Source organism: Podarcis raffonei, chromosome 11 (genome assembly GCF_027172205.1).
Source record: "Podarcis raffonei isolate rPodRaf1 chromosome 11, rPodRaf1.pri, whole genome shotgun sequence".
Taxonomy (NCBI): Eukaryota; Metazoa; Chordata; class Lepidosauria; order Squamata; family Lacertidae; genus Podarcis; species Podarcis raffonei.
Window position 1 is genome coordinate 10978377 of NC_070612.1, and position 22779 is coordinate 11001155.

General features: G+C 44.9%; 1 protein-coding gene across 5 annotated transcripts in view; it reads right to left on the minus strand.

The window, feature by feature from the left end:
- Positions 1 to 22779, minus strand: part of MYO5B (myosin VB) — a 291515-nt gene that overhangs the window by 148073 nt on the left and 120663 nt on the right. For all 5 annotated transcript variants that reach the window (XM_053408482.1, XM_053408479.1, XM_053408481.1 and 2 more), the window contains exon 5: positions 1296 to 1452. In XM_053408482.1, coding sequence (XP_053264457.1) covers positions 1296 to 1452 — 157 coding nt within the window. The remainder of the gene's footprint in view (positions 1 to 1295; positions 1453 to 22779) is intronic.

Here is a 22779-nt window from a genome sequence, read left to right on the forward strand (position 1 = left end):
TCTTAGCGGCAAAGCTTTCTTTTGCTGAAGACTGATGAATTTTCTCTGCAGCAAAGCATAGTAGGAAAGGGCTTGCTAAAAACGAAATGATTTGACATACAAAAGGTGAAACACAGGAGAACAAAAGAGCATCTTTGAAAAGGGAATATTGATTCTGTTTCGAGACCAGGCTAATGCAAGTCTCAACTTCTGAAGACTATTATTGGGGTTGGGATCTGAATTCTCCATTAAAAATGAGCTGGGACAATGTTGACACAAAGTCAAATTTGCAAGCACTGGCTGAGGCTGAAGTTACACAGCTGAAGGCAGCACGAAGGCAGCATTGATCTGCATTCAATCTTCCGAAACAACAACGGCAAGAGCAACAAAACTTAAGAATAGACTGTCTTGAACCAAGCAAACTTTGAAATTCCAAAGGTGGGTAAAACACTAAAGACCACTTTCCATGTCATGTGTTGCTGGCAGGAAACCCCTGGCAGCAGGCACAAGTCAGTAGTGTCACAAGCACAAGAGGAGACTGGAACTTTGATCTGGTTGACTCAGAATAAATCCCCACCAGCCCTTGCAGATGCATCTGGAGGGGAGATGAGCTAAAGCAGAGAATTTGCCAATGAAAATCCTTCCATTTCCCTGAAGTTCTCGTAAATGTTCATTTCCACATTCTGCTTCAGCTTTCATACAATGTATAAGCCACTTCCAGAAAACTAATGGAACATAGTGCATGCTTGATATTCATTTCCTGATTCAAGGGGGGGGGGAATCTGTTTGCGACCCCCTCAATTCGGAAAGTCGCAGGAATAAAGTGATGAAATTGGGGTGGGATACCGCCATGCAGTTCTTCTCTGCTGTTTTCATGGGGGGGGGCTATTATTTGAAAAACCAACCCAGCGTATGGAACATAGCAATGGGGTCTGCTCCAGATCTGCTCACAATTAAGAACTTTGGAAACGGATTGAGAGACAGGCCCCCTGCAGAAAATGTTGCATAACTTCAAAGATTTCCTGCAACACCAGTTCGCTCACACAAATTTGGATTCCGTAATTTCAACGCACAGAACGTTTTATGGCTTATCGGTGTTTATTTTATTTCATGCATCTCAAATATTTTCCTTCTCTCTCTTTTCGTTTGAAATGTTTTTGCGTTTTTGAATGAAATGTTTCATCTTGTGTTTATCTCCCTCCAACGTGGTGTGGCGACTCTTTCCACAAGGTGTACGTATCGTAACACAAATGCTCTTTCCCTCCCAGATTGCCCCGAAGTAGAAGTATTTATGCCACAGTTGAGTTGGCCCTTACCTCCATGATAGGACTGGAAGCCAGAACTTTCTCTTCAATATTGGTTTCGCTGGAGGAGCCTCCAACAGATGCAAAGTAGCGCATGGCATATTTGGCAGAGACGGTTTTGCCGGCACCAGACTCCCCGCTAACAATAATGGACTGGTTCTTCTCATCCCTGTATGAGGAAGAATGAGGCAGGTGTTACATTTAACCTCTTAACATTGCTCTCTTTTCTTGGCCGGCTCACATCACTTCATATTGTCTGCCTCCCATTTGAGTTCCATTTACCTGGAATGGCCCAATGGCTATTTCATTCCATGTAAAGAGTAGAATTGATATCACAAGGATCTAAACTTCTCAGTTATTTGAAACTTGGTTTATTTATTTCAAAATGTGTCCTGCCTTCCTAAAATGTTAAAGGTAGGAAATGGAGAGAAAGAGAGAGCATATTTGCATGCGCGAGCACAAACACACAGAGCTGTTCGCCTCTACATAGTTCCATCCTTATTTCAGACATTGTGATATATCAATATATTGCATTGTTTAGCTGGTGAGATATCGTGATGTTGAAAACCAGTCCTAACAGCTGATCCGATACATTTTGCCACCCAAGGTGAAGAAGAAGATGGTGCCTCCCCATTCCTTTTACAAAGGTGACCAGACTGGTATCTGAATCTTATTTCAGCGCTAGAAATTAACCGCACTCTTGAAATTGGGAAGGGAACCATGTTCACCAGTTTGAGATCCTTGGAAGATGGTACATAAGGTGGTACATAAATGTTATAAATCAATCAATCCCTATTTTTGCAAGCCTGCTGGCATACATTGTTTCCCTCACTTTTGTTCTGCATCTTTAATTATTACTATTAATTTTTTTAAAGGACCATCCCAGCCAATGAGGGATGACACAGCGAACATGTTCATTGCATGGTGCCATAGTCATGTGGTTGGCCACTGTGTGAACAGGACGCTGGACTAGATAGGCCATTGGGTTGATCCTTCAGGCTCTTCTTATGTTCTTAATTAACCCATTAATGTTTAATGTGCTACTAATCCGAAGTGCAACTAATCAATAGATGGTTTTGATTGTGCTTTATTGCACTTAATTGCTTTGGTGTTGTTAGCTGCTTTCATGATCAATATGGAAAGAAAGTGTCTGAAATAAATAAAAATCTTAAGCAGCAAAATTCCAGATCTTGAAAATACTTGAACAATGTTAAGAATCTTGTCGGTGGGAGGGAGGAAAGGGACTCATTTTGAGGTGACAGAGGATTCACTGCACTCAGTAGCTCCTTATACCTCCTTGTGATTAGCAAACCCAGAAATATGCAAAATAAGCAAAAATGCAAAAATATATTTAGTCTGCCTGATTAAAGCAGCTTTCCGAGCTTTGCTTATGACTGGCGAGAAGCTGTGGTACCTTATTTCTTCAGATTTAGAGACCACCCTACACCAGATAGCATGAGACTATTCAAATATTATATTAACATATCATTAAAAGTCTCCTCTTTTCTGCTAGCTTAAACCTGATCCTGAATCAACAACTCAGAACAGATAGTACAGAATTATGATTCTGTCTGTGCAACGGAAGAACAACCCAAGCTTTAATCAGAACCAAGTTGCTTGTGCCTCGTAGAACATCCCCAGAACAGAAACCACGGATTGGCTGGAAGTTAATTTACTGCAAGAACCCTGTGAGGTGGGTTAGGGCTGAGTGGCCCAAGGTCGCACACTGAGCTTCACTGCAGGGCAGGATTTGAACTCTGATCTCCAAGGTCCTACTCAAACACTCTAGCCTCTATGTCACACCTGCACTCTCTCTGCCTTCTTCCTGCCACCTCATTATTGGTACTGACTGCACTTACGGGCTAGGGACGCGGGTCGCTGTGGGTTAAACCACAGAGCCTAGGACTGGCCGATCAGAAGGTCGGTGGTTCGAATCCCTGCAACAGGGTGAGCTCCCGTTGCTCAGTCCCTGCTTCTGCCAACCTAGCAGTTCGAAAGCACGTCAAAGTGCAAGTAGATAAATCAGTACCGCTCTGGCGGGAAGGTAAACGGCGTTTCCATGCGCTGTTCTTGTTCGCCAGAAGCGGCTTAGTCATGCTGGCCACATGACCCGGAAGCTGTACGCCAGCTCCCTCAGCCAATAAAGCGAGATGAGCGCCGCAACCCCAGAATCGGTCACGACTGGACCTAATGGTCAGGGGTCCCTTTACCCTTACCTGCACATATGGCTGCCCCTATCTTTCCTCCCATGGGTTTGTTTGGATTTATTTGTTGCCCCCAAGATGGACCACGAGGCTGTGGCTGCCAATGAGAAAAGGGGAGGGGAGGGTGCCTGTTTCCCACCTCCTCCCTTGATTTCACCAGCTCTAGACCATGTGAATGAGGCTTGTAGGTCGAGTGTGTGGAGGAGGAACAGCCACACAGCCTCTGCCCTGCCCTGTGGAGCTTGGCTCTTCCTGCTGAGCAGTGTTAGAAACTCAGATATATAATATAGGAGCCATATCACTCCTTAGAGTTGCCGAAACTGAATGTCTGGTTGCCATTTTGGAGCAAGACAGCTCTAAAGTCTTTTGTTTTTCTAAGGACGGACTGACTACTGTGATTTATTCATAGTTAAACACCTGGTTAGTTCACAACCCTGAGCTAGGTTGAGAGCTTTGAGAACTTACCGTATTTTTCGCTCTATAAGACGCACCTGACCATACGATGCTCCTAGTTTTAGAGGAGGAGAACAAGAAAGAAAATATTCTCTCCCTCTCTGCACAGCGCCTCTCCAGCAAAGCAGGAGGAGAAATGGAAGGGGCTCCATTTCTTCTGCCGCTTCACTGAAGGAGTGCTGCACAGCTTTCCCTCTCTGCGCAGTGCCCCTTCAGCAAAGCAGCAGGAGAAGCGGAGCCCCTTCCAGTTCTCCTCCCGCTTTGCTGAAGGGGCGCTGCGCAGAGAGGGAGGCTCCCGCTGCACCCAGGAGGCTTCGGGCGGCTATCCCTGAAGCCAGGAGAGCAAGAGGGATTGGTGTGCACTGATCCCTCTCGCTCTCCTGGCTTCAGCGAAAGCTGCGCAGCCTGCACTCGCTCCATAAGACGCACACACATTTCCCCTCCCTTTTTAGGAGGGGAAAAGTGCGTCTTATAAAGCGAAAAATACGGTAAAGAAGAAAAGCCCCTTGATCCAGGGACAGTCCATATATATTGGCCTATTCCAACCTCTTTTTCTTAATACATCCACTGAGGCTGCAAAGAAAAGGCAATTTGTTTCCACTGATTCATTCCAATTGTACAGATAAAATATAACTGATAAGAATTCTACAGCATGGGGTATTAATGTGTGGAAGCAGTCCGGATCCAATGATCCTGATATGGTGGAGATATCAGGCGCCATCCTTCAATCCAGGCATCTTCACTTGGTCACAAGTGGTCGAAAGCCAGGTGAAAAATGCGCCTGGCTCCTGGCTAATTTCAAACACTGCTGGTGAGGGGACAAAGGCTGTCGGTTCTCTTCTGTTATTCCTCATTGCTCAAGATCTAGGCCACCAGGCATGTCAATCCTGAGATTCAGGCCCAATGTGGCTGAACTTTTGCTTTCTCTCTCTCTTTTTAATATAGGGTTTGGGGCTCTAGGAGCTGAATAACAATGGAAGGAGTGAGTGGGGGGTTCCCAGCCCATCGCCTTCTCATTCCTCCACTCTGGACCCGATGCTTTAAGATGGCTCTGCCTGGGTGTGGGCCTCTTTCAGCAAGCAGCAATTGCACCCAGAGCCTCACCGGACGTCTCCCTCCCATAGATCTATCCGAGCTCTCCATTTGGCTCCAGACCTGCCGGGATTCACATGCAGGTAGGTGCCTCTGCCTTCGAGAGCTAACAGCTTTCTAGGCAAAACACGCTTCAAGACTCACTGCCCTGGAGAAAATGTAAGATTTGCAAATCTACTCTTATAAGCATCATACACAGAGGGTGATTTTTAAAAGAAAGACTGCATGCATTAGAGAACAGAGTGGACTCTGCAGAGTTTCCAAAGATACCATGTGCTCCTTTGAGTCATGGGGAATCCCAAGACTGACAGTCACTGTCTGCTGTCCAAAGTACCCTGCCCATTATTTCCGGATGGGACTTTTTTGTGAATCAATCTCCAACATCCCAGGATGTATTCAACTGCCATGCACTTTGATTTTAAACCAGATGTAGCGTATTTCAAGTACCGTATTTTTCACTCTATAAGACGCACTTTTCCCTTCCTAAAAAGTAAGGGGAAATGTATGTGCGTCTTATGGAGCAAATGCAGGCTGCACAGCTATCGCTGAAGCCAGGAGAGCAAGAGGGATCGGTGCACACTGATCCTTCTTGCTCTCCTGGCTTCAGCAATAGCCACACAAAGCCTCTTGAGCACAGCCAGAGCGCTCCTCCCTCTTCGCTCAGGAGGCTTTGCGTTGCTTTCTTGTTTCTTGTTTTCCTTCTCTAAAAACTAGGTGTGTCTTATTGTCGGGTGTGTCTTACAGAGTGAAAAATACGGTAAGTTTTAACCAGAGGTTTTCCTCTTGTTGAAGGGGTGGGGGGGAAAGAAAATGGACCCATGATAGCTACTCTTCACTCTGCTGATATGGCAGCGGAAGAGAAATCTAAGCCACATCAGACAGGCAGGTAGAATGAAACAAGGAGGAACAATTACGCCACACTCAGAATGAAGACTCAGCGCTCAAGCATTTGGTTAAAGGTTATATTTATTACTATAAACAAATAACAACTTGCGCCAACAAGTACAGGCAGTTATAATCTGTACATGCAGATTTCCTGTCTGCTTCCAAGAGCCAAACCATCCAAGAGAAGCTCCATCACTTACACAGGTGTGATGGTGCCTCTCCCCCAAAAGAGAAGTTGTGGGGGTGTGACCTTTCCAAGCCACCCCCCCACTGTTCAGCATTCAGCAGGTGGCCCACAGCAGGTCCCAAGAGCACAAAACCAACCCCCCCAGCCCCCTAGCTAAAACCGCAAAAAGAGGAAGAGCTTGAGGGAGGAGCTTCCTTTATACGGGAGGCTTGCTCCACAAGCCTACCAGCCCAAAGAGGCTGCATCAAACTTGAACCAGAGGCCATGTGGATAATCCCTCACCCGCTCCCTTTGGGAGCAGACCTTGTGAGTCTTCCTCCTAAAAGCAGGTGGGGTAAATTCAACCCAGGGAAAGCCTGGAAGTGGCATCGCCAAATGTGCACGATGCTACCAAATCGGAGAGGCAGATTGTAAACGTTCTCCTACCTGTGCAGAACAGAAAGCAATGTTTCCACATGATGATTCCTGTGGTTGTTCTAGCATAAAAACTTGCACCCCACTCTTCTAAGTTATTTTGCGTGCTGGCAAGTGTTTTGGCTTGAGAGCCTCAGCAGGCCTTTCCAAGCCACTTAGTCATGCTGGCCACATGACCCGGAAGCTGTATGCCGGCTCCCTCGGTGTGAGATGAGCGCTGCAACCCCAGAGTCAGCCACGACTGGACCTAATGGTCAGGGGTCCCTTTACCTTTAAGGAAAGGTCAACTTCCTGCAACCATTTCAGGGGTCAAACCTTAAATATGGAGACAAACAACAGGAAGCCACACAAGCCAATCAAGTCGCCAACAGCTTCTCTTCGGAAGCCAGTCCCAAGCCATCAGGCAGGCCAAAGACAGAGGTGATGGCTCACTAACTCACATATTCCAATAGAAGTAAAGGCTCTGTCGGAGTCGCATCTGAGGAACATAAAGGGCCAGGATACTTTAAGGACCACGTGTCTCCTTATCTGCCTAAAACCTTCAAAAGGGCGCCTATTCAGTGGTGGGACCCTGGATTATGCAACAGTCACTCTACACAGAAATTACCTAGAAGTCATTTAGATGCCAGGCCAAGGGCTTTAAAAACATAAAATTATACGCTGACTGGAGACTTTTAGGTTGCTGCTTTTATGTTGCTGGTGTTTATTTTTAATTATGCTGTTTTACACTGTTCTTTAATATTGTTGCTTTCATGTTTATTTTTAATTTGCTTTGTTGCAATGTGAATTTTTGGTAAGTCCTGGGAACCCGGTGAAAAGCAGGAGGAAATCAACTCAAACAGATCAACCAACTACCCCTACCTTCCCATCACCCAGTGGGTGATTTTGTATTTTTGCTCACAGCTGACGGGAAGGAACAGAAAGTCATTTGCTGCTGCCGGCATAGGTCTGGATGGGTGAAGTCAAACTAGTCCCTCTTAAAACTAATGCTTCAGTTCTCAGAAAAACACCAAAGCTGCAAAGAATTTTTATTTATTACCTGTACTCCAGGAGAGATTGCATGCATTTGCTACACAATTTGGTGTACTGCTCCCCAAGACCCCATATAAAAACCCCTCTGATAGCCACATCAACAAGCTTAAGGAACACTGGAAAACCCTCCATCATCCTTCCCTTACATTACGTAGGATAGAGATGGATCTATGGGTAGCAAACCACTATTGTTCTGCACAAAACAGCAAAAAACAAATCAGAGCACGGACACTTCATGCTCTTCCCATTGCAATAAAAAGCTTTCAACTCTGGATGATGCATTACTACTACATATTGGTCCAGGTTAAGCATTGCAGGAGTTATCAATAAAGCAGTTGTCCTATATGGAGAGCATAGCTCAATGGTGAATGCGGTATTTTAAAGAGAGGAATAAGAACTGTGTCCTGTTCTCCCCACCCCGATCTGTGATATTTCACAACAGGTCAGATGACAAGAGTACCCCCAGCTGCAACCCCCCCCCCAAAAAACCCCAGTGCAATAGACAGAAACAGACAAAAGGACACACTTCTTCACACAATGCATTAATTGAACTTGGGGAGTTCGCTGCCACAAGATGTGGCAATAGTCTCTAAACTTAGGCAATGCTTTTTAAATTCCTAAAGGGTAAGCTGACCAAAAGGAATCAGCCGCGACAATGGGCTCCTGCAACAAAATGCGGCTGAGCATTCTCACCTAGCAGAAACGCTCCTGTTCTGGGTTCCAGCCAGCCATGTGCTCCTGCAAGATACGCTATTGCATGCTTTTCATTCCATCCCAGTTTTTCCATTGCTGAGGTCAAACAAGAGGTGACGGCCACCCATCACTTTCTTTCCCCGCTTATGGGCTTGCCTTGGCAGAAAAGCAGAATATTTGGCTAGGTGAACTGTCCACATAGCACAAAACACGTTAAAAAGGACAAAAAGTATATTCAGCAACTGTCAAGCCCCCATGTGAGGAATGTAAAATTCCACCTCTCCAGCTAGTGACCCAAGAGAGAGATGAGGTTCCAAATACAGTGGTACCTCAGGTTACATACGCTTCAGGTTACAGGCTCCGCTAACCCAGAAATAGTACCTCGGGTTAAGAACTTTGCTTCAGGATGAGAACAGAAATCGTTCTCTGGCGGTGCGGCGGCAGCAGGAGACCCCCATTAGCTAAAGTGGTGCTTCAGGTTAAGAACAGTTTCAGGTTAAGTACAGACCTCCAGAACGAATTAAGTACTTAATCTGAGGTACCACTTTTCTTACAAATCCACCCCCACCCCCCCAATTGCAGGTAGACCAAGCAATACCAAGGGAACTGAAATCTGGATGCAACAAGTTTTCCAGATCTGCCAAACTCAGGAACATAGCCGTCAATCTTCCCTGCACATTTCCCCTTCTAAGTGCACACCTGCTAAGGCACACTCATGCATACATATATACAAGGAATCCCTGTGGACAACGAAAGTGATAAAAAGGCCCAGCAAACACCATTTGCTGCTAATGCAATCAGCCTGCCAAGCTTTATTTCCCTTCCCTCACGTTTCACAAAAGATTTGCCTGAACAGCTGACCCCTTGTTTGTTCAGAAGCACTCAGCTGGGTGCTTCAGACCTAGCCAAGTTTACAATTTGGATTTGAAAGGCCAGTTTTAAGACATGAAGCACAGAATACAATGGTGCCAGCATTCTCAGCCTTCCGCAGGATTTTGAGGGGTCCTGGGCAGGCTGCCTTTGGTGACGGCCATCTCCCTCATGCATACTGCTGCCTGGGCTCCCAGCGGCAATGCAGCAACGAGGAAGGCATAAGGAATGCATGAAGCGGCCCTCACAGATCAAACGTCATTGCTAGAGCATGTGTGTCGCCTGACACAACCTCTGGCAGTGTACTCTTTGCAATGTGCCCCATTCGCACACTCAACCACGAATCATCGTGACAAGACATAGAGAAGAGTTTATGTGGAATGGGCAATACAAGATTGCACACTGTTGTAAACAAAAATTGCCCTTTTCCCTTATGGGGTGTCCAAGAGCCCATATAGAGTCCTTACATAGGTTCCCTATTGGTAGGAGAGAATAACAGAAGCCAGCCAGAGAATATTGAGAAGCAAAGCAGCTAGTAAGCTTGATCTTTATTGCTCTGTTGCAACAGGGTGCTCACCTCATCCGCAGGAGAGAGGAGGGACCCCAAAAAATGGCGTGCAAGGCCTTATATATACACCACAGAAGGGGTGTAACCTAAGACCACCCCTCAGATACATCACACCTACATCACAGAAAAGGCGGTCTAAAACAGAAATTTGAATATTGTTTTTCTCCTGTTGTTGTTTATCTCCTGTGTGGCAGGTTACTTGATTGGATTTCCTGGGGAGCCTGGCCAGTCTTTTGTAATGATAAATACTTAGTTCCTGGACCAGGTCACAGGCTCACACCCTATTCATATCTAAAATGTGCCCTTAAGACAGGATTTGTGAGGAAAGAGACAATGGGAGGCTTCCCACTTTGACCTTGCAGAGAAAACATTGGCTCCGTTTAGGAATCAAAATGGTTCCAGGTTGGTCTTCTTGTGCTGATCTATGTACGTGCTTGGTTGGTACACTTATGAACATTACCATATATCGAAGACCATAAAATTCCTATCACAATACCCACTTTGTCCACTTGGTTTAGAGAAAAGAAAACTTTGAGGTGACACGAAAGAAGGGTCCCTTCCAGCTCTACAAATCTACAATTCAAGGTCCTGTGCAGCTCTTCTTCTCCTAAACCCACCAGACCCAAGAAAAGCAGGAAAACTGGACAAAGCAGGATAAATCATGGGACATTTGCGGTACTTAAATTTATGTGACCTGCAGAATTCGACTTCTCTCACTACAGAATGTTCATCTCATGCTTCTCAAACCCACTCTTTTTCAAGTAACACAAAGTTAGCAAGTTAAACACGACTGATGGCTTTGTTAGCAAGAATATTAACAGAAATTATCTTTCCTGTGCACAGCTAGGAGCTGCCCTCTCACGGCACAGGAGAGCAAAGAGATCAAACGTCCACTTACTGGTAATAGCTTCAGCTCCTACAGCTGGGCAAAGGTGAGTGAGTGGGCTCCCTTATTCTGACGCTAATCTTCCAGGCAGAAAATAACCTTTCCAGATGTCTGCAATTTAATTGATGCCACTAGCTCATGGATAGGCTAATTAAAAAAGTTAATGATGCTTCTTTGTATTCCTACCTTGCAAGCATGTTCCTTCTAGCAAGAGCAAGGGCTCTGTGTCATGGATCTCCAGCCTTTCATTCCCAATTTTGTAAAAAAATATATTATTTTTTGCAAAATGCTTCGTAGACCATAAGACTGCAGATCCACCATTTTTTATTGAAGGTAAAGAAATGCTCATCTTATCCCACTTACCCCTTACTTTAGACTACTGAAACAGTCAAAACTCAGCTGGTGACCTATGTGGAGCAAGAATTAACCTCCAGGTGACCAGACATGGAATCTCTGGTCAACTAGAAGAGTGTTTGGATAGTTCATTTTCCATCATCCAAATTGGATCTAAGCGGACAACACCTGCAGCTGTATAGCCTTATCTTTTGTTCTGTTGTGATGCAATGCACTTGTTCTGAGGTTATGTAAGTTTGGAATAACAGAATAAAATTATGAGAGTTTTGGTGGGAGCCACAACCAGGAATCAGAATTGAGACACAAGAACAAGACTATTGCTACCTAGGCAAAGTACTAGCCTGTACAGAAAGCCCTTCTAGAGTCAATAGCAAGCCTGGGTGAATAATACGCATATCTCAAATACTTAAACCATCAGCATCTTAAAAAGCAGAGACATCACCTTGCCAACAAAGGTCTGTATAGTTAAAGCTATGGTTTTCCCAGTAGTGATGTTTGAAAGTGAGAGCTGGACCATAAAGAAGGCTGATCGCCGAAGAATTGATGCTTTTGAATTATGGTGCTGGAGGAGACTCTTGAGAGTCCCATGGACTGCAAGAAGATCAAACCTATCCATTCTGAAGGAAATCAGCCCTGAGTGCTCACTGGAAGGACAGATCCTGAAGCTGAGGCTCCAATACTTTGGCCACCTCATGAGAAGAGAAGACTCCCTGGAAAAGACTGATGTTGGGAAAGATTGAGGGCCCAAGGAGAAGGGGACGACAGAGGACGAGATGGTTGGACAGTGTTCTCGAAGCTACCAGCATGAGTTTGACCAAACTGCGGGAGGCAGTGGAAGACAGGAGTGCCTGGCGTGCTCTGGTCCATGGGGTCACGAAGAGTCGGACACGACTAAATGACTAAACAACAACAAATACTTAGGATTTTCCATTACAGTGGTACCTCGGGATGCAAACAGGATCCGTTCCGGAGCCCCGTCCGCATCCTGAACAGAACGTAAGATGCGGCAGCATGTCTGCACATGCTCTTGACGTCATTTTGAGCGTCTGCGCATGTGAGCGGTGAAACCCGGAAGTAACGCGCTCCGTTACTTCTGGGTTGCCGCGGAGCGCAACGCGAAAGCGCTCAACCTGAAGCACATTCAACCTGAGGTATGTCTGTACTTGGAGCATGCCTAGGAAGAGGCTCCAATCTGTGGTCCTGGTGGTTTACTACAAAGGGCAACTGAATGCAGAGATGTGGGCTCCCAGTTCTGGCCTAGGCACCTCCTGAAAGAGCTCATCACCTGCCCACACCCAATATACCTGTCTGCACTCATGCCTGACAACTCAACCCCTTGCTCTCTAGTTACTGAGTTAAAAAACTCAAGACCAAAGGAGCTGACGTTTGTGCTACAGCTAGGTTTAACAAATGAGGCCCTGCTCCACAAAACAGCTACCTCTGCCTGTTCTAAATGAATCACGGTTAATTACTTTGCTCTACATTCAGGGACTGTGTGTTTCTCATTTGTCTATGTCAGTCTTCAAATCCTTTACACTACGTAGAGAAAACACAGCTCATCAATTCTGAAGTTCCCCCCAAGGGCTTCCCCGAAGGCAACACAAAGAGCTCGACTTGCAAGTCCAGGTTAAATTTGCCATGATTAGGCTAACAATGGATGGTTAGTCCTACTGTTCCATCACATTTCCAAGGTAGTGAGAAAGTGGCCATAGTGGGTCTTTATGTCCTGTTACCCACTTTTCAAGGTTGTTGTTGTTGTTTAGTCATTTAGTTGTGTCCGACTATTCGTGACCCCATGAACCAGAGCACGCCAGGCACTTCTGTCTTCCACTGCCTCCCGCAGTTTGGTCAAACTCATGCTGGTAGCTTCGAGAACACTATCCAACCATCTCGTCCTCTGTCATCCCCTTCTCCTTGTGCCCTCCATCTTTCCCAACATCAGGGTCTTTTCCAGGGAGTCTTCTCATGAGGCGGCCAAAGTATTGGAGCCTCAGCTTCAGGATCTGTCCTTCCAGTGAGCACTCAGGGCTGATTTCCTTAAAAATGGAGAGGTTTGATCTTCTTGCAGTCCATGGGACTCTCAAGAATCTCCTCCAGCACCAGAATTCAAAAGCATCAATTTTTCGGCGATCAGCCTTCTTTACGGTCCAGCTCTCACTTCCATACATCACTACTGGGAAAACCATAGCTTTTACTATGCGGACCTTTGTTGGCACAGCAGCCACAAAATTAAAAGACGCCTGCTTCTTGGGAGAAAAGCAATGACTTTTCAAGGTGGGGGATACCAATTTAAGGAAATAAAAAGGCAACAGGTGCAGATTGTTATTATGATTAACTATAGTGCTTATTATCACACAAAGTGTTTCATAGGCATTATACTGAATCATAGAATTGCAGTGTTGGAAGAGAACACGAGGATCGTCTAATATCCAACCTCCTGCAGTGCAGGAATATTTCACCCAAAGTGGGGCTCAAACCCACGACCCTGAGATTAAGAGTCTCATAGCTCTATCAACTGAGCTATCCCTTATTTATCCCAGTCACAATCCTTTGAGGCTAGTCTTAAGGACATCAAAAAAGCTTTAGGGCAGTATTTTCCAACCAGGTGCCTTCCAGATGTTTGGAAATATAACTCCCATCAACACCAGCCAGCGCATGCAGGTTGAGGCTGATAGGAGTTTTTGACCAAAACATCTGGAAGGCATCAGATTGGGAAAGACTGCTTTAGGATAAGCAAGAATTCAAGAGTGACTCATACACATCTGAACCCAGGAGCACACTCACTGAGTCACGTGTTGGAAGCACTTCACTTGTGTCCTTGCTAACTCACGGCCACTTTATTTATATTTATTTATTGGATTTGCAAAGATGTTTACCCCGCCATGTGGGAATCCCTTGCAGATGACTACAGTGCCTGGAGACAGATAGTCAGGTTGTACATCTACAGCAGTGACCAGAGTAGGAATGACCACAGGGACAGAATTTTCAACCATCAAATGGCTGGGTAAACAGGAAATTTGCCTCATTAGGGAGGGCATTACACGAGTGGGAGACTACCACCAAGAAGGCTCCGTCACAGGTCACCACCAACCGGGCAACCCCCAGCAACCACATGGCCTTTAGAGCTTCAGCCCTGAAGCTTCGCAATCAGCATACCGTGTGAAACTGACAAATTAGACAACTGAGCAATATGGGCAGAATTGGTGAACAACACTGGGGAACAAGCAACCAACCGAACACAGGAAGCTGCCTTTTACACAGTCAAACCACTGGTCCATCTAGGTCAGCACCGTCTACTCTGACTGGGAGTGCTTCTCTGGGACTCCAGACAAGGGTCTTTCCCCAGCTGTACCTAGAGATGCTGAGGATATGAACCAAAGATTCTCTCTCATGAAAAACATGTGCTCCACCACTAGTGCTTTATCTTTGGGAGAAGAAAAAGACTAAGGAGGAAACCTTACACAAATCTGGAGTGGAGTCCCTGCGCCTTCTATGCCTCCTTCCTGCAAGCCAAGCTGGTGAAAATGTATTGCTCAGCTTTCCTTTTGGACCAGGCTCACACCCCCAGGAGGTCACTTTGGTACTGCTAATGCAGCAAAAACATGGGAGGCAGCAGCTACAATTTTCCAGTCTGCAGCCACAGCAGGCTCTGTGATTCTCCAGCCATCTCCACCCCCAGAGGCGCACTCTATCGTCTCTCAAGACAGACGGATACCAACAACCAGAACCACCGAGTGATGACGTTTTGTGGTGAGACATTGCCCTACGAATCACAATTCTGGAGGAAAGTGCTAACAAGTTTTTGTTTTTGAATTTGCATTTTATTTATTTGTTAACATTCTTATATTACATCAGTAAATGTTGTCATACTACATTACAGGATTTACTATAATATAATTTCCAACATGTATACAAAAATTATATACAAATTTTATATACCTAGAAAGAAAATGAAACAAACAAAAAAGAAAGAACAAAGCGAAATAACAACCCCCCCCCCAAATCATATACATACCAACACACTAGACTTTCCTGTTGTATATTCCTTTTTTACAAATGAATGTACTCTTATTATTGTATATTTCTTTACATATTATCTAATACATTCCTATATCAATATGTGCTCCTATTCTTATTTCTCAACTCAGTCTCACTCCAACGTCAATCAACTGCTACCATATATAGTGAACCTTTACTGTATTTTTGAACATATGTTTTATATCTATCCCACTTTTCCATAAATTTTTGCTTTGAATCAGGGTATTTGTTAACTGCGCCATTTCAACAAATTCTTGTAGCTTGTAATGCCAGTCCGTTATTGTCGGGGCTTCTTGTTCCTTCCACCCGTTTGCCACTAAAGTCCAAGCTGCGGCCGTTGCATATAAGAATACCTCCCTAAAGGCCAACAATGCTTAACAGGTTTGTAATTTTTCCTTGCTTAGGTAGCACAAATTCCAAGGGAGGGGGATGAAGCATGAACCAGCTCCAAAGATGGGGGTCCTAGAGCACCTTATCATCCACATGAGCAATCACAAGAAAAGGTTTCCGGGTGCAGCTAGTTTGATGTAACACAGAGAGACACGGAACACTGTGTTCTCAACTCGCTGAACACTCCCACTATGCTACCCATGTCTGGGAACATGATCATCACCAAGACAAAACTTCATGAAAGCTTGAGACCTTGACCAAGCAAACCAAACAGAACAGCACCTGAGATTGCAAAGCCCAGCCCAAGAAGACAGCGGTGGCAGAAGCAATCTTGCTGCATCCCCAAATTTTGTTTTATCAAGGCACCAGTTCCTTCCCAAACCCAGCTGGAAAGAACGAGGCGACAGTGGTCAACTGGCACTCTGTTCTCCTCAGGTAGGCAGGAAGGTTCCCAAGGGTTCAGCACTTTGTGACACCCACACAAAAAGTTAGCCTCTGGCAACTGAAACAAAGTGATCAGTGCTACCTGGAGCAGGATTTATGGTTCCTGGCCAACATTCTGGGACAATAGGAGCTGGAGTCTCAACAGCAGGTATGGACCACCCAAGGTTGGGGGTGACTTCCTTAGGCAGAATAGGCAACATTGTCAGGAAATGATTGAGGGTTTTGTACAAATGCACTCATAGTGAGCTAGTGAACTGGGCCCACACACCACGGATTTGTTGACACCAGACTTCAGGGTGAGGTGGTTAAATGGGAAAAAATGTTGGTTCGATGTGAATGATTCTCGAATGATTAAAGAACAAACAAAGCAATACTCTGACCCACTAATTAGCAAATAAGCAAAACCTCAACCATCCCCTGGTCCCAAAATCATTCACATTGAACCAACAATTTTGAATTGTATTGTCAATGTTTGGTTGTTGTTGTTAAAATTCATATACCATCCTTCATCTGTAGATCTCACGGAGGTTCAAAAAATAAATAAATATAGAAACGCAACGTACATAATAAAAACAAGAAGAACCCCCCCACACACACCAACAACCCCCCTCCTCCACCTATTTATATGGCTGGCATTTTCCCCCATGGATGTTATGATGTATGAAATATTAATGTATTATATGACTCCCCTTCTTTTTCCACTACGGTATAATTTATTATTTTTGTCACCTTTGGGTGACAATCGACCAAGTTTAATAATAATAGTAATAAATAATTTCAAGCTACACTAGGTTGCACTTTGGATGTTACTGAGCACACCTGTTATCTCTTGGAGACAAGGAAGAAGTGGTAACTTTTAACCACAGCTCAATTTTCTTATAAGTGCAGAAGCTTCTGTTGCTTTTTCCTGCTAGCTGACAATCAGAATCTGGATGCCTATGTTCACAGAGCATCTTTCCCAGCCAGTGATTGCAATGAATGGGAGCAATGAGGGAAGAGTAAACAGTTAGATAAAGTAAAGGTTAATGTTCAAAAAGGGAGCGCTGCTCCAAGCCAAAGATACCACAGAGCAGGGAGAGGAAGCTTTTATGTGTATATGTGGTTTATTTATACATATCCCTTTTAAAACTAACTATCAGACCTTTTGCAGCAATAAAATATCTCCCACATTTGTCAAGTTGAGTTAAACACACACACACCAAAGCGTCGTTATGAAGCTAATGCCTGCATTTTATTATGATTAGTTGCATTACGGTGAGACTTTGAAGCTATTAATGGGTATTAGAGTGGAATAATTAGAACTTAGAGTCATCAAATCTGGGCTTACTTCTCCATGCTCTCTTCAAAATCAATATGCACACCTCAAACAGAGTGAGCTTTTATATCTGGCCAGGATATTATAGCAGCAATGGTGTAACATAATCTAAAGGCTGAGACATAATCTTGCAGTGTATGAGTTTATATCACAGTATAGAAGGACAGTAGGTAATTAATTGGCTTTGCTTACAGAGCCACTGCTTTGCACCTGGTAGACCACAGGCAGATCTCCCAAGTCTGAAATATCCCATACCTGGATTAGATTATAGGATTATATTCTTGATCTGCATCCCATCGCCCCAATCTAGTCTTCCCTGCCTTGTCATCTCTCTCGTGCCATCCTCAAACATAAAGCATTAATTCCTTAGTTTCCATCAGAAAAAGATGGCATTAACTGCACCAAGACGGTCACCAGCAACTAGAACCAAACCAGGAGCACTGAAATATCCTGGGAGTGTTATTGTTATTATTTATTAAATTTCTACACCATCCTTCATCTGAGGATCACAAGGCAGGTTACAATATAAAAACGCAAAAATAATACATCACAAACAAAAACAATATCAGCCCTCCCCACAGTTTAAAAGGTTACATATTGTTTACTTAGCCAAAGACCTGCGAGAAGAGTAATGTTTTTAGTTGGTCTCAAAGATATGCAATGAAGGTGTCAGGCGAGCCTTCCTGGGGAGATACTTCCACAAACAGGGAGCCAACACAGAAAAGGTCTGCTCTCATCCTCCAAACCTCTTACAAAGCAGACACACAAAGAAAGGCCTTGAGGCATTGCAGTCCTGAGATGTTGAAGGCTTTGTAGGTCAAAACCAGCACTTTAAACTGGGCCCAGAAACTAACTGGCAGCCTGTGCAGTTGGGCCAAGATTGGTGTAATATGCTCAAACCGTCTTGCCCTGGTGAGCAGTCTAGCTGCCGAATTCTGCACCAGCTGAAGTTTCCAAACCGTCGTCTTCAGAGGCAGCCCCAAATACAACATGTTGCAGTAATCTAACCAAGAGGTTACCAGAACACAGACGACAGAAGTTAGGCTATTCCTAACTCCATACCACCCTTTAAATTTCTTGTTACTGCACAGACTGCTGGTACTGCTGACATGCCATCATGGCTGTAGACACTGGGGATTGCTTTTTATGGCTGCTTTCAAACAGTTAATGAAAATGTTCTGAGGATCCTCTTATGTGAGGAGTTGCCATTTACCGATTATAATAATGTTTGGAGGCCTTTTAAAGGGCCTTATGCTCTCAAAGACTGACAATTGGAGCCTTGTGTGACAGAAAAATGCAAGGTGAGGCCTCTTTATTTCTGTGGACCCTCCATCTTGCACAAGAGCACTTCTGTGTTTGGTTCCAGGTGATTAAAAGTGGCAGACACCACGAAGGGGAGACAAAACGGCAGGTAAAACAAATCACACAGAATTCCCCCTCTTTGATTAGAGCTCTTCAAAAGGAGACGAAAAGCACTGAAGCAATTAAATTCGGTCCAGTTGGGCTTGTCTTTCTTAAATCATACAGAAAAAAAGAAGAAAAGAAATAGAGAAGTCCAAAACATTCACTAGGAACAGACGTAGCGATGACTATTAGTCATATCTGAGTCTCTAACGCTGATTTGGGGTTCTTACAGATTTAAGTGCTATGAAGGCATTTAGGCAAATGAAGCAGCTCTCTGCCATCAGCTTCCTTTGCAGTCTAAACCACAGAGCCTAGGACTTCCCGATCAGAAGGTCAGCGGTTCGAATCCCCGCGACGGGGTGAGCTCCCGTTGCTCGGTCCCTGCTCCTGCCAACCTAGCAGTTCGAAAGCATGCCAGTGCAAGTAGATAAATAGGTACCGCTCTGGCGGGAAGGTAAACAGCGTTTCCGTGCGCTGTTCTGGTTCGCCAGAAGCGGCTTAGTCATGCTGGCCACATGAACCGGAAGCTGTACGCCGGCTCCCTCGGCCAGTAAAGCGAGATGAGCGCCACAACCCCAGAGTTGTCTGCGACTGGACTTAATGGTCAGGGGTCCCTTTACCTTTACCTAAGGCACTCAGGGGGAAGCGGGTGGCGCTGTGGGTTAAACCACTGAGCCTAGGACTTGCCGATCAGAAGGTTCAAATCCCCGCGACGGGGTGAGCTCCCGTTGCTCGGTCCCTGCTCCTGCCAACCTAGAAGTTCGAAAGCACATCAAAAGTGCAAGTAGATAAATAGGTACCACTCCAGCAGGAAGGTAAAAGGTGTTTCCGTGCGGCAGAAGCGGCTTAGTCATGCTGGCCACATGACCCGGAAGCTGTACGCCGGCTCCCTCGGCCAATAAAGCGAGATGAGCGCCGCAACCCCAGAGTCGTCCGCGACTGGACCTAATGGTCAGGGATCCCTTTACCTTTACTTAAAGCATTCAGGCAAATGAAGCAGCTCTCTGCTGTCAGCTTCCTTTGCAGCATACTATTGGCAAAGCATTGGTTACCTGAGCGTTAATATAATCTGACAGTTCTGTGGGATGCTCATGGCCTGCCACATTGAAGTGTGCCTCAGTACTGCCTCTGAATAAAGTCGGCGCAGAATGTGCTGTGCCCGATTCGTTGTCCTTATCTGCTCTTCAAACAAGTATGCAGAACAAAACTTTTGGAGTGCAGCAGAGCTTTTAGGAAAACATTTCTTCGGGTGCCTCCCTTACTGCATCTTCAGAGGGCCCTCAACTTAGGAGGCATTGTGATTTGTGGTCCTTCAACTGAGAAGCATCATTTTCTGAACAGCCACCCAGGGTTGTAAAGGCTTATCTCTCCCACTCTAGTAAAAGTAGCTTTTTAAAGAAAAAGAAAAATCTTTTGATAAGGTGGTTTTACTGGTGCTTTTTCCTAGAATTACAAAAAAGAAGGCAAAGAAGGAAATCGATTTTCTGAAATCCTTCCCCTCGTAAAAGTTAAAAGGGTATTATTTTCTTTAGCACAGCGGACGGTGGTTTTTAAAAGACAGGGACTGCAAACTGTTCCAAAAGCTTGAGGTTGATGCAGAGTGCTGCAAAAACATTTAAAATCTTTCGCTTGCCCTGTTTTGCTGCTTCAGCAGCAGCTAACTACTTGTGCCTCTGTGTTGCCTTCTTAGCTATCCAAACAGTGCCATAAATCCAGAAAGAAATGGCCATTGTTAGCCTGCCACACCGGGATGTGCCGCGATACTTGGCAACAGTGCCTCTGTATGATAGTCCTCTGTGTGATTCTGAAATTAATGAACCTGCTACATTATTCCGATTATATCACCATCATATTTGTCCCCTGCTTTGTATGCGAAACATTCCAAGCAGCTTTTGAGAAATGAAGCAAAAACACAGAATTTAAAGCAAAAGCAAGGCGTAGAATACTAGCAGCAACATAACGGAAGAGCTGCGGTCATAAAAACGAACTTGACAGGAGTAGTCAAACTGTCACCAGTTTGTTAAATAAAAACAAAGAGAGGGAACCATGGGAGATCTCCATTTCAAATGCATTCCACCATTTTGGTGCCACCACCGATGAGGCCCTTTTTCTGCCTTCCACCTTGTGGAGGAGAGAGCAAGGCCTCCAACTATGGAGATGGGGAACCTTTGGGGAACTTTTTGGCCCTGTAGAGTTTGCTGGGCTACAAACCCCATCAGTCTCACCAGTATGACCATCGAATGGGGAATGATGAGAGGGCCACAGGTTTCCCATCCCTGATTTTCAGATGCAGGCAGATTTGATGGGGGTTGGGGACAGTTTCTGCGGGTGGTGTGGTATGTCATTATTATTATTATGGAAAGGGACCAACCACAGAACAAACACCAGTCTTTCAGTACGAAGCAAGGACCATTACGAAGCATAGAAGGCACCATCCAACCACCTTAGGGACTGCACTCCAGATTTGTGTTAGCCTTTTCTTCTCCCAAAGATATCCCACAAGGCAGCAGAGATTTAGGATCAGAGTTTTCCTTCTCCTAGACTTTTCAGGTGGATGAGCCCCATCTGCCCCTCCCTTCCCTCTATGTGCAGAAACAGCCTTCTTGACGGCTGGACTCACTCGTCTACTCAATCAAATGAAGTCAAGCCAAGATCTTCATGTGCCAAAACCATGGCAATCTTTCCAGATGAAGCTTCGTTCCAAATGTTTTCCCTTCCATGCAGGCTGCAAGGCTTCCACTTTCAGTAAGCAACAGGAAAACCCTAAATGTTTTAGTTTTTTTAATTCCAGCACAGGAGATCTATACAAACCATTGGTCCAATGCCCATTCAGTGTTGCAGTCCCTTAAGGTACTGTAAAAGGTACAATGACCTTCCCTCTCTGGATTTATGCCATTCTGTGCGTGGTTATTATTGAGATGTAGGACACAGATCACTGGCAGTCATTAAAAAAACCCAACCCCCATTCAGCATCCCTGTTGTGCTCATCTTTCAGAGACAGAATGCTCAAGAGCCATTTTTAACTCTTATTTGACTCCTGGTTCCCCTTCACAATTGCCTAACTCTGTGTTTCCCAAAATTCTGGTAAGTGTGGCAAATTTATTTTTCTAAAAAATGAATTAAAAATTAGGAAGTGCACATCACTCCTATAGCTCAAAAGGTTTTAGGGTGAGTGTTTTTAATTGCAGTGTGTAAATTTTCTGAAATTATGAAATAAAAGGGTTGTTTTTAGAGTGTGGAATAATAATAATAATAATAAAGTCACCCAAAGAGGAGTAAATCTCCTACATTCCTGCAAGAGCCACTCATCTAGCTGTCTCTCCCAGCCGGAAAGAGGAAAGCACAGAGCAGCGACTCATGCAGAGAAGCAACAGACATACACCTGCAGCCTCTCTACACGGAGAAATTGAACGTGTTAATGACAGCCAGTACAGAACTGTGGAGAAGCCTCTTTCTCTCACACAGTGGAGGCAGACTGGAATGGGGGCAAGACCAGGGAAATAACTCAGGCAGAGATGTAACGGGTAGCATCCTTCATGGCACTTCTGAATCCAAAAGAAACTTTTACTGGCTCTCTCGTGGCATAGTAGCATTCTACTCACAGCACACCCTTTGGGAAATTACAAATGTGATTAGTTCGCTAGGCATTACAACAATAATTACATGTGTTCTTGGTTGTTTCTGGCGTGAGAGTGCTCTCTGCATGCTGAACCACTTCAGAAGCGTCAGTGTGACTCTTTCGCAGAGCTCCATCACTCTCTTGTACGTAGGACTGGGTTAAATGCTTAAGCACACTGCCAAGCCCTACAGCAAGACCAGCAAGAAACAGAATGGCAGGCAAGGGCTGAACTTCATAGGAAGCTGCCTTGTACCAGGACAGAATATTTGTACATATTGGAGAGTCTTGTATTTCAGTGTTTTGTTGGAAGCCGCCCAGAGTGGCTGGGGGGACCCAGCCAGATGGGCGGGGTATAAATATATTATTATTATTATTATTATTATTATTATTATTATTATTATTATTGGACGCGGGTGGCGCTGTGGGTTAAACCACAGAGCCTAGGACTTGCTGATCAAAAGGTCGGCGTTTCAAATCCCCATGACGGGGTGAGCTCCTGTTGCTCGGTCCCTGCTCCTGCCAACCTAGCAGTTTGAAAGCACATCAAAGTGCAAGTAGATAAATAGGTACTGCTCCGGCGGGAAGGTAAACGGTGTTTCCGTGCGCTGCTCTTATTATTTCCAAGGTCTTTTACCCAACATCCTTTCA